Below are 12,040 nucleotides of genomic sequence, written 5' to 3'. Positions count from 1 at the left end.
CTTTTCCCCCTTTCCCACAAATACATCATGCTCATTTCTGCCCTCATAGTACCTATAATGACTTATTTTCTATTCTTTTCCAGGCCAAAAGCTGTGTAGCTTGTCTCACCTCTTCTATTAAACAGTTAATAAGTGCTAACTTTCCCTACAATATTGATCATTAATAATATTATTACCAATAAGAAACTTTCTTGCATTACTTGTATATGGTTAGAGTTCTGTCTACAAGTAGAAAGAATTTTTAAAAATCATCCAGTCTAAACCCCCTCATTTTAAAGATGAGGAAATTGAGAGGGGAAGCTAATTAATTTGCTTGATGCAATACATTTTGTCTCTTTTCTCTCAATTAAATTTTAAGTTCTCCAAGGAGAGGACTTATGTCTTTAATTCAGTAACCTTTGTAAAACAATGCTAAATAAACATTTGGCTGGTTTATTTTGAAACTAGGAGGTATATTGAATAAAATACTAGACTTCCAATCAAAAAGACTGAGCTCAGATATTAAGTAGTTGTGTGACTATGGACAAGTCAACCTCTGTCTTCCTCAGTTATCTTATCTGTAAAATTGGAATAACAATTAGACCTACTTCCTATTCCTTAAAGATAGGACCTACTGAGCTCTATGAAGATAAAATGAAGTTTTCTCCAAATCTTAAAGAACTACATAATTACTATTTTTATTATATTTCAATTAAAACAATAATAATATTGCTAACTCAAGATAATGGGATACTTACTTGCATTCTTGTCTAGTGTAGTAATATTTTGGTTTCCCATATTTGCAAAGCTATCCGTCATTTCCCCAAAAACTAGCATCATGAGAGGGAGTCCTGCTCCATGTATGATAGCTGCAGTTGTTCCCAGCACCATGTATAACCTATCTAGCCAATTAGAATATCGGAACTAGGATGGAGGGGAAGGAACATGTAAAAAATAAAAAAAAATTAATTAGTATAGTTACAAAGATGAAGTCTTAAGTGCATATTGCCATTGAGTTGTGAAATTGTCCTTAAAATTTAATTTACTTGCTCATCTTTTTCATTTTACTATGTTTATAGAAATGTTTGTTTTGTTCCATAAATTAAAACTACATTATAAAAAGTTTAATTTACTTGTTTATCTTTTTCTAAGAGGGCTTGAACAGAATAGTGGGGAGAAAGAGAGAAATAGGATCTAAAATGAACACATCAGTTATTATGTCTCATGGATCTTACAAGTCATATTCAAAGCTCTTTTTTGAGGAGGTAGTCCTTTAAAAAGTATAAACACTATTCTATTCATATTTTTTTGAATGTTCAAGAAGGAAAAAATGGTTTAGTCACTGTAACAAAGACATAATAGTTTATTCTAGTTATCTGACTTAAGCTATAGAATGACAGAGCTCATTAAAAAAAAACCTTTTTAATATAAATTAGACATTAATTTAAAAATGAAATGGAGTAAATTAAAATACAGTTGTTAAAATTACCTTTTCCATATCAGGAAGGGAGACACACACACACACACACATATAAATTTATGTCTCCACAATCTTTCCTTGTTACAGAAGAGCCACATGGAAGAAAGAGAGGAATAGATGATGGGATTGTGAACTAAATAGGAAAGCTTAGGAAGTAATTCACATCTTTTCTTGGATATATCTTAAATGGCTAAAAAAGACCAAAAGTGGGGAAAGACCAAGAGAACAGAGCAGGATGTTGTGGTATTAAGGGTGAATTTTGAAGCTTTATGATACCCTAATTGGGGCTGACAAGCTTTGATACAGATAGTATCGGTTGCCAGGGCAAAGTGAGATCTCAAAGGTTTGTTTAAATAGCAGCCCCATTACGTAGTAAGGCAAACTGTTTATTAGGAAGTCAGGATTCAAGAAAGGAGAATAGGTAGCAAGGAGTCAAAAGCCCAGGGACAAAATCTAATCTGCATAGCAATATGGTAGCTACTTTTGATGTTCCTTTATTTATTATGTGTTTCCAGGTATGGTATGAACTAACTGCTAAATTGAATTAGCCTAGAGGGACAATTGATTAAAATATGGGAAAAACAAGGAGAAGCCAGGAACATTTCTTAAAGCAAAATGAGAAAAATTAGAGTTAAACAGAGCAGGAGGGACCAGAATACTTAAATGAATTGTGAAAAGGATATTTGAGGTGTAACTAGGTATCCTTAAAAAAAAATTAAACTTCACTTGTTATTCACCTGCCTCAAAATAGTACCTATGAAAGCTTGTCTTATCAACTCTTATCAGTTTCCTTATCTATAAAATTGGTAATAATTGCACCTATCTCCTAGAGTTGCTATGAGAATAAGTCAAAATAATATCTGTAATGCACCATATGAATGCTATTATTATTATTATATTTCAGTTAAAATACTAATAATACTATGTTAGGAAGCTATCTGAATTTGAGGTACAGGATACTGATGAAAGTAACTATCTTCATAAGAACAAGCCTCAAATATCCATATCTATGAAATAGCAGAAAAATACAGCTTAAAAAACACTGCAATCCAGGATGACAGTGATTATATTCTTGCTTTGACTATTTAAACTAAAAATAAAGCATTGTTTCATTTCATAGGTACATTTTATCAGTCACAAGCTTTATCTTCATCTCTCTGTCTTTCCATCAGAATATTGTAATGTTCTGTTGTCTCTAGAAACTGCCGATTGCTGTCTGGGAAATCTGTCTGGGATTGAGTTGCGAAAGCAGATTTCCCAGACTAGACTCTTCCTCCAGAGAGTTGTCCCAACTCTGTCCTAGAGTAGACTCACTCCAGGCTCAATGTTGTCTTCTTTTATCCTCCCAGAGAATGGGTGTGTGAGAACTCAGGGGCTTGTAGGAAAATTACTTGAACCAATCAACTTGCTCCTTTTAAAGGTTGTCTAAACTCCTTTTCATATGTAAACTCCTCCTCAGAAGTTCAAAGGGGTAAACTCCCCTTAAAGGCCAGAACCAAAGGTGTGAACTAGAGAATTGTTAAGTACCGATTTAGCACTTAGTAAGAACCTAACAAATATACACGTCAAAGGAGGATTCAGATGGCAAAATTCTGGGTAATACTAGTCAATAAAGAGTAGACTGACTGGCCAGCTACACACTTAATTTACATATTCTGCTTTTGATAAAGTGTTCTCAAAAGAAAAATACAAACTTTGACTCAAAGTAAATATTTTACCTACCACCACTGAGAGAAGAGAAATGAGAAAAAAATCATTTACACTCTTTACTTCTCTTGACTTAAGAGGCCAAGTCAAGTCAACGAATCATCAAATATTGAATGCCTACTCTGTGCCAAGCACTATGCTAAGCACTGTCTTTCCCATCATGTGACATAAATTACTAATTGGGGAAAAGAAACAATAGGCTAGTCAAAAGCTATCTTTTCTCAGAAGATTAAATTCTGTGTACAGAATGACTAAAATAAGGCAAAATCAAGTTTTCTGAATTAATGAGGACCGGGAAGCATTTTAAAGATATTACTATTTGCATAGACTTTATGTTAATTGCATCAAAGTCTCAGAATGTTGTGGAATGAATTTGGCCTAATTTGCCACATTCATAGGGGAAAAAATAAATTAAGAATGCCAATTGTTCATTTTATATCTGCAGATTGTTTTTGTTTTTTTTCCTAGTCATGTCTAACACTTTGTGACCCCATATGGGATTTTTTCTTAGCCAAAAAAAAAAAAAATGGTTTGCTATTTCATCTCCAGTAGATTAAGGAAAGCAGAGGTTAAGTGACTTGTTCAGGCTCACACAGCTAGTAAGTAGGTCTTCCTGATGTACTCTATCCACTGTGCTACCTTAGCGCTTCCAGAGGGCAGACAATGCATAGTACTTCGCCATCACTGCAAGTGATGCAGACCCAGAAGTATACAGGAGGATGAAAAAGGTCCTACTACTACAAAGGCTATTTTATATTTTGTTTTTTCTTTTTAACATAAAACTTTTTTCAGAACCAAAGGCTCATTTGAAAAATACCATCATTTTTTGTTGCTTAATCATTTCAGTCTTGTCTAACTCCTTGAGACACCATTTGGGGTTTTCTTGGTAAAGATACTCAAATGGTTTGTCATTTCCTTTTCCAATTCATTTTACAGATGAGGAAATAAAGGCAAGCAGGCAAAAATGACATGTTCAGGGTCACAAAAACTAGTAAGTATCAGAGGCTGAATCTGAACTCAGGTCTTCTTGATTCCAGACCTGCTGCTCTATTCACTACAACACCCAACTATCCCTATTAGTAGTAGAGCCACAATTCTACCAGCATTTAAATAAGGCTATGAGTTGTGAAATACTACATTCTCCAAAAAAAAAAAAAAAAAAGAAAATTAGTATCAAGCAGAGGGGAACAGAGAATTGTGTATTAGGTATGAGCAAGAATTACAAAGGGAAGTCAAGAGTAAAATATTAATCAAAATGTATGAGCAGAGAAAATATGGACTGATCACATGGTGAGAATTACAAATAACTGATGGGCATCACTCCACAGGTCAGAGTAGGGCAGGTTCTCAGCACCTGCTAGTCATGGAAGATGTACATGGACAAGAATCACATTGGATAAATAAATACTCATTGATCATGAATTGAGACCTGAAATAGATGCTAGAGGCCATTTAGTCCAATCATCTCATTTCACAGAAGAGAAACCAAAGCCCCAAAGACCAAAGGATGTGCCATAATCTCATGGTTAGTGAAAAGGCAAGGTTTGAATTTTGGACCTTTGACCTCAAAGGAAGCATTCTTTCTACTGTACTATGCTACCTTTACATGGTAAGCATCACTAGAAGGAAAGCCCACATCAATGAGAGCGGGGCTTCATTATCATTAATAACAGTAGTAGTAGTAGTAGTAGTAGTAGTAGTAGTAGTAGTAGTAGTAGTAGTAGTAGTAGTAGTAGTAGTAGTAGTAAGTATCTTTCTTCTATTAGAATTATTCATTAATTCAATTAGCCCTAAGAGTATGTTTAAATATCTGATGGTCTGGAAGCCTCTGATGGAGTCCCTAACAACAATTATTTCATAAGCACCTTGAGCATTCAGCAAGTGCATGATCGTTATTGATATGATAGAAGATGGGATGTCAATATAATCATTTTAAAACACACAATACTGTCAGGTATATAAAGTCTGTAAAGTATGGCTACCTACAAGACATAGGTAGATAGTGACTTAGGGGGGGAAAAACCCAAATATTACTTTTTGTGAAGTAGCTAGGCAGCACTCTAGACAGAACATTTGACCTGGAGCCAGGAAAATCTAAGTCCCAATATGATTTTATATACCTACTTAATCACATTATCCTTTTTAACTTCTGTCCCTCTCAGTTTCCTCATCTAGAAGATGGGGAAATTAAGACTTATTTCTTAGAGTTGTTGTGAGGATAAAATGAAATATTTGTAAAGCAATTCACAAACCTCAAAACATACCGGCTATGGTTATTTTTATTATTATTCCTTAGTTATTATGGAAATCTGATACTGTAAGACTAGTAAACTGTCTTACCAAAATATATCTATTCTATATTGTCTCTTATTTTATAATTGTCTTTCTGAAGGGAAAATTGAAAATTTCCCCTGGACATTTCAAGGACAGGGAAAAAATCAATTTTCTCCTTTATTAAATCTTCACCAACATATTCCAGGGAGAAAAAACCCAACAAATATTTTGGAAATTAGTTACAAAAAGAAGGCTATTTTGACATTTTCTGAAGACTATTATTGCTAATAGCACTGGGGAAAACATTAGTCTTCCGCCAAACAACTTCCTTAATAAGTTTTTATGTTTTGTATGCAGGTTTTCACAGAGTTCTACATGAATTATTCAGGTAAGGACAAATGAAAGAAATGATCTCAGAAGTATTTCCTTTTCAAAGCTTTATAGTTGGTTGCCTCAGCTAACTTACATAATTCTGACCACGTGTGACCTTTGGTTTTTGATTCTTGTAAAATTTAGATGAGTTTTGCATGTCTGTTGCTATGATTTACTGGTCATAATATATGAACAGGGAATTTTCTAGGAGAAAATTTAAGTTATCAGCAGTTATATGAAACAATGCTCTAAATTATTAATAATTGGAGCTCTGTAATTTAAAACGTCTTTGAATCCTTCAGATTGATAAAGTTTATAAAAGAGAAAAATGGCAGTTGTTTGAAGTTGTTGTTGAAAGCTAGACATACTATTGAATTGATTCATCTGTTCTGGAAAGCAATTTGGAATTATGCCTCAAAAATGAGTAAGCCATACCTATACTTTGATATCACTACTAGATATATAGCCAAAAAGGATTTCCTTAATGGAAAAGAAGCGGTATGTTAGAAATATTTATAGCAACTTTTTCACAGCACCCCCAAAATTGAAAACTTGATGTATTTTTACTGGGCAATGACTAAACAAATAGTGGAATATGAATACAATATTATTGTGTCATAAGAAATGACAAAATGAACCATGAATGGGGAAACTAGGTAGATCTTTTATGAACTAATATAGAGTGAAATTATCAAAACTAAGAAAATAATTTATACAATAACAATAATATTAAATTATTTGAAAGGTTTTAAAACTCTAATCAGTCCAATGACAAATCACAGGTCCAGAAGACTGAAGATGAAACATGCTCCTTGCCTCATGCCAGAAAGATAATAAATTTAAATTCATAGACAAATATATTTTAGAGCATCCCCTATGTGGGAATTTGTTTTGGTGGATGTATGTTTATCAAAAAAATTGTTTTTTGTTTTATTGCTATTGCTCAATGTGGGAGAAAACAGTGGGAGAAACAGATTATAAATATATATATATATATATACACATATATATATATGCATAAACATATGTAAATACATTTATAAATTCTTATCATTTATTGTACAAATTGTACAAATAATAATAGGTATATATCACATGGTTTATAAAACCCCTGAGTTTTCCTCTATTTTGTTCTGAGGATAATATAAAAGAAGAAAATTCAGCATCTGGATTAGAATTAAAATTTTTAATAGACCAATATATCAAAAAAGATTGAAATCCCAAAAATATGACTTAGGAATTTCATAAAGTGAAGCAGACAAGTAGTTTCATACTGCCCCCAAATTCTAAAGGGACAGAAATACAAAGCAAACACTGAAACATGAACATGCCCATCAATGGTTAATAGAGATATTATTAGGGAAAAGTACTAACTTCCAGGGTTCAATTAACTTAGTTCTTATCACCTCACCCCCAATTCTCTGTACACAATTTAGTAAACTGCCCTTAGCAAAGAGCTTTTATTACTTCTCAATTTTTCATTAAAGTTGTGAGTGATGCTACTGCCATGTGAAATCTTCCCTGAATGGCTGATTCAGGTACTAAGTTAAAGTACCCATTCTTTATCTAAACCTACATTATCATAAAGATAGCAAGGAACAAGGTAGGAAGCACACCCATACCACTCAAGAAATTCCAGATCTCATCCTGAGGAGATCACAGGATCAGATTTAAAGATGGAAAGGCTCTTATTTCACATTGTCTAACCCTTTTTACAGGTGAGGATACAGGTCAGTAGAGTTTAAATAATCTGCCAAAGGGAAGGGAACCCAATAAATGGCAGTTAGGATTTGAAGTCAGGTCCCATAACTACAAGTTCATCACTCTTTGTACTACACTATGTTGCCTCTTAAGACAAGAGAAATAGTTATTCTGTATTAATACTAAAAGATTCTTATAGCAATTGGGATAAAGAAATAACAAGACCTTCATAAATCCCAGATGTTTTTGATGGTTCAGCATATAATTCTGCTAATGGAGGGCAGCAATGATAAAGTTTAACCAGTGATTAATTATTGATTCTTTTCATTAATATAAGTAACAAGGGCTTGGACTCCAACCTAACAAAGTCTCAAAGTTGTTGCACAAAAACCCAATCATCAGTCTTCCTTCAGGATTCTTATTTTTTTTTTCTTCCCTAGTCTCTTGCTTAGAATCCAGCTAAAATTCAAAGACCTAGAATTGGAAGAGTCGATGGAAACCATATAGCCTCATCTTCTCATCCTATCAATGAGAGAAATTAGGCTCAGAGAGATGAAGAAACATGCAAGTAGTTGGCAGCAAAACTGAGATGAGTAATGATGCACAGAATTAGGAATGAAGAAGGCAGAGCTAATTGAATAACACCACGTAATCAATAGGTACAGTGGTTAGAGTATTGGGCTTAGAGATAATAATATATTTAGCACAATGGTCAATGGGGTTGTGAGAATCGTGCCACTCCCTCGCTCAATGATCTCCTGCGGCTTCCTATTACTTCCAGGATCAAAAATAAAATCTTCTGTTTGAATCTTAAAGTTCTCTATAATCCAGTAGATTTGGGACCTTTCCAATTTTTTATCTTACACCGATTCACATGCTCCATGCTCCAGCAATACTGGCTTCCCTGATATTCCTTATAAAAGGTACTTTATATCCCATACTCTTTGCAATTTTACTGGCTGTTTCCTGTGCCTAGAACTCTCTTTCTCCTCATTTCTGCCTCCTGCTTTTCTTCAAATTTCAATTAAAATCCTAACTTCTTCAAGAAGTTTTTCCTAATTCTCTTAATTCTAATGCTTCCCCCAAGATTATGTCCAACTTATTCTGCTCATATATAGTTGTTTGCATGTTGTCTCTCCCATTAAACTGTGAGCTCCTTGAGGTTAGTGATTTCTTGCTTGCTTTTCTCCAGAAAATAATAAAATATCTGGCATATAGTAGGCACTTAAAATATTTTTTAAAAATATTGTTGATATCATAACTGGACCAAATGAGATAATATGTAAGATGCTTAGCAAATCTTAAAGGGTTATATAATTGTTAGCTATGATTATGACTTTGATCTATCATTTTTATATATATTGCTGGAGATTAAGTAAAATCAACACAATTCAATAATTTTTATTAAGTATTTACTATACACACACACAGTGCTAGCTAGTGGGAAGACAAAAAGAGTAAGAGACCTCTAAAAGCTTACTTTCACTTCTATTTGAAATTATAAACTCTCCTATCATATAATATTCTATTCTAACTAAATGCTAGCATAAATGTGATAAACATAACTATGCAAAGAAGAAAAACTGGAAATTTTTTTTCCTACTTTGAAACACAGAGACCAAAAACTCACCATTGCAAATGTACTAACAGTTGGCTGTTTTTCTTTTTTCTTGCTTTTTTTGCTAGAAAAATAAATAAAATGAGAGAAGACATTAATCATTTTACACTTAATAAAAGAGAGAATATACAGGTCCAGCTTTTAGTTAAACAATAAGTCAAAACACCTAAGAAGTCTACTCATGACAGAAAATTAAATTTGTGGTATTTCATTACCAGCAGTTGGTGCCAGAATAGTTGTTTCTAAGTTTGCTTATTTAAAAGCAAACATTCAAAATTCCCAGAATAATTTTCATCTATGTTTCCCCACAGAAAATTTCCCATATATCCTACTTGGAAGCTGACATCCTATGTCACATCACCATGCTCATATGGGTAAAACCTCAAGGAATAGGTTTACCACTCTATAGATATATTTAAAATACATTGGTAGTTTATTTTAATTTATTAAAAAATCAATTTTTAAAATTCCAAGTTAGCTAGTAAACCATTCGCACAGGAAACAAAATTATCATTCCTTAAAGATTTAAATTTATTAAAATGTGAAACAAAGATCATTAAATAATAATGGCAAAAACTATAACTTCACATTTATTTATCCCTTTGAGGTTAACAAAACACTTTCCTCACAGTTCTGTTGGATGGATAATAAAAGGTATTATTGTCTCCTTGATATGGAAATTGAGGCTTTGAAAAGCAAAGTCCATTGTACCAGTTACAAGTATCTGAAGCAACAAATCCAGGTATATGGACCCCCAGGTCCAGTGAACCTTCCATGGCATTAAACTTCTCATTTTAAATATTTAAAATAGTTACTGTCAAAATAGTATAGCTAGAGAGCTAACAGGAGAAACCAAAAGGAGAGTTGAATAGTTGATTTTTCAGTCTTCTCTAATTGTTTATTGCCTTGCTAATGCCTCATGGGGAATCTTATTACACTAATATCTAAAACTTAAATGGGAAAGAGAAACCAGGAAAATTACAAACCACTTAAATAATTCAGGCCTAAAATGATTTCTCTCACTTAGAAACTTAGATGACTCTAGCTTAGGTTTTCTGAGTATTTACGTCAAATATCTCTTCTTCCCTTGGGTCCTCATTGGTAAGAGATGTGATATTTATGTCACACAAGTCTATCTATCCTAAGAACAAAAACAGATTAAATTGTTCTCTATGAACAGCGCATGCCATGAACTCTCATAGCCTGAGGTTCATCTGTAAAATTGGATAATCTAATGCCTACCTCACAAGGGTATGATAACTTCATGTATGAAGTACTTTGCAAACTTTAAAGCACCACATGTCAATTGCCATTAATAATTACTTAATATATTCCTGAAACCTGTTATACTGATAGAAGTTAATACTAAAAAGATTTGTCTTTAAACAGTTAAAACCTCTTTCCCCTAAAAGCACAAAAACAAACATTAGGAGGAGAAAGATAATACTAAAACAGCTTTCCCTGAATACAAAATGATATAATTATCTTCAAAGAAGATTAACTTGCATCATTGATTTTTTAAAAATGTTAATGCTTTAAAAATAGAATTAACAGTGTATATAATATTTCTGAAAAAAAAGAAGATTATATGAATCATCTGAAAGATGACTATAGAGATGGAGCTTCATAAAAACAATAAATAAACCTCGATGGCCTAGTTCATATGCCATCACCAAGGAGCCAATTCTAATCTGTCCAGCCAAAGTGCTCTCCCCCTCCTCTAAAATCTATTAGCACTCTTCGAGTACCACTATAGAGCATTTAGAATACACTATCTTAAGTTCTAGTTAATATATAATATATATACATATATTTATCTCTTCTTTTACTTCATAGTCTCAAAGAGTCTGTTAAATCACACTTGCTCCAAAATCTGCCCTTTCTCCAAGCACACTGCCTTGAACATGGGAGTGGGGTGGACGGAGAAAACAGTATGAAAATGCTGGATAAATGAATATTCAATAGTATTGAAGGGACCCAGAAATACTTCACAAAAGTATTTTTAAAATTTTGTAAATAAAGAGATAGATGGTCACTTAACCCCAAATGCCTTGTCAAAAATAAATAAATAAAAATAGATGGATGGCATTATCAAAAGATAAAAAAAGTATTCATTACTTAACTTTGTTTTGAGTCAGCACTATTTAACTCAAAGCAACAGATTATATCTTTAAAAACACAAAGGATGAAGACTATGAAAACACCTGATGGAAATTAAGAAATGTATTTGTAAGTTATCCCAATTCTGGGGTTCTAACAACATTGTTGAATAAAATTTCCTGGGTTGAATTTTATTAAATCTAACCACAACCAGCTCTCTAGAAATATATGTTTTAAACATGTTTACAAAGGCTTTTAAAAATTAAGTAAAGTACCCTTCCATCACAATTATTAATTGTAAACTTGAGAGTCTTTCTTTGTATCCCCAGAACTTATTAGTACAGTGCCTGGTATATAACAGACACTTAATACAATGTTTGAGTTTACTTATTTATATCAGGTGTTTTTCTGAAAATGATAATAAAATTCTCTTAAATTTAATCACTTTAAAACCCACTAATAGAAAGCACTTATAAGAGTAAGCCTGGGATGAGTAATGATGCACAGACTTAGGAATGAAGGCAGAGCTAACAATCACAAGTAATCTTTGTGATCACTAAAAATCACTTCTACAAAAATCACTTAAATAAATTGCCTCCCTAACCTACCAATTTATATCTGGATTTTTGCCATTTATATTGAATTTCCTTACAGTGAGGTACAGATGTACTAGAAGAAGCTCCAGGATGCTTCAAGAAATTGGGCTATCTCTAAAGAAACGATAAAGAAATGCATGCATTTCCAGTTCTTAATGAGATAGGAGCTACTAGTTTGCAACCTAGGGCTTATTTTAGCCTATTCAGAGTACT

At 32.9% G+C, this 12,040-nt stretch overlaps 1 protein-coding gene across 9 annotated transcripts in view; it reads right to left on the bottom strand.

Moving 5' to 3' along the window:
• ABCB1 (ATP binding cassette subfamily B member 1) overlaps positions 1-12,040 on the bottom strand; it is a 193,776-nt gene that overhangs the window by 68,724 nt on the left and 113,012 nt on the right. For all 9 annotated transcript variants that reach the window (XM_074266626.1, XM_074266632.1, XM_074266629.1 and 6 more), the window contains 2 exons: positions 9,144-9,195; positions 738-903 (listed from right to left, as the gene is read on the bottom strand). In XM_074266626.1, the coding sequence (XP_074122727.1) occupies positions 738-903; positions 9,144-9,195 (218 nt within the window). The remainder of the gene's footprint in view (positions 1-737; positions 904-9,143; positions 9,196-12,040) is intronic.

Source organism: Sminthopsis crassicaudata, chromosome 5 (genome assembly GCF_048593235.1).
Source record: "Sminthopsis crassicaudata isolate SCR6 chromosome 5, ASM4859323v1, whole genome shotgun sequence".
NCBI lineage: Eukaryota > Metazoa > Chordata > Mammalia > Dasyuromorphia > Dasyuridae > Sminthopsis > Sminthopsis crassicaudata.
This window is presented reverse-complemented; position numbering and strand designations above follow the sequence as displayed.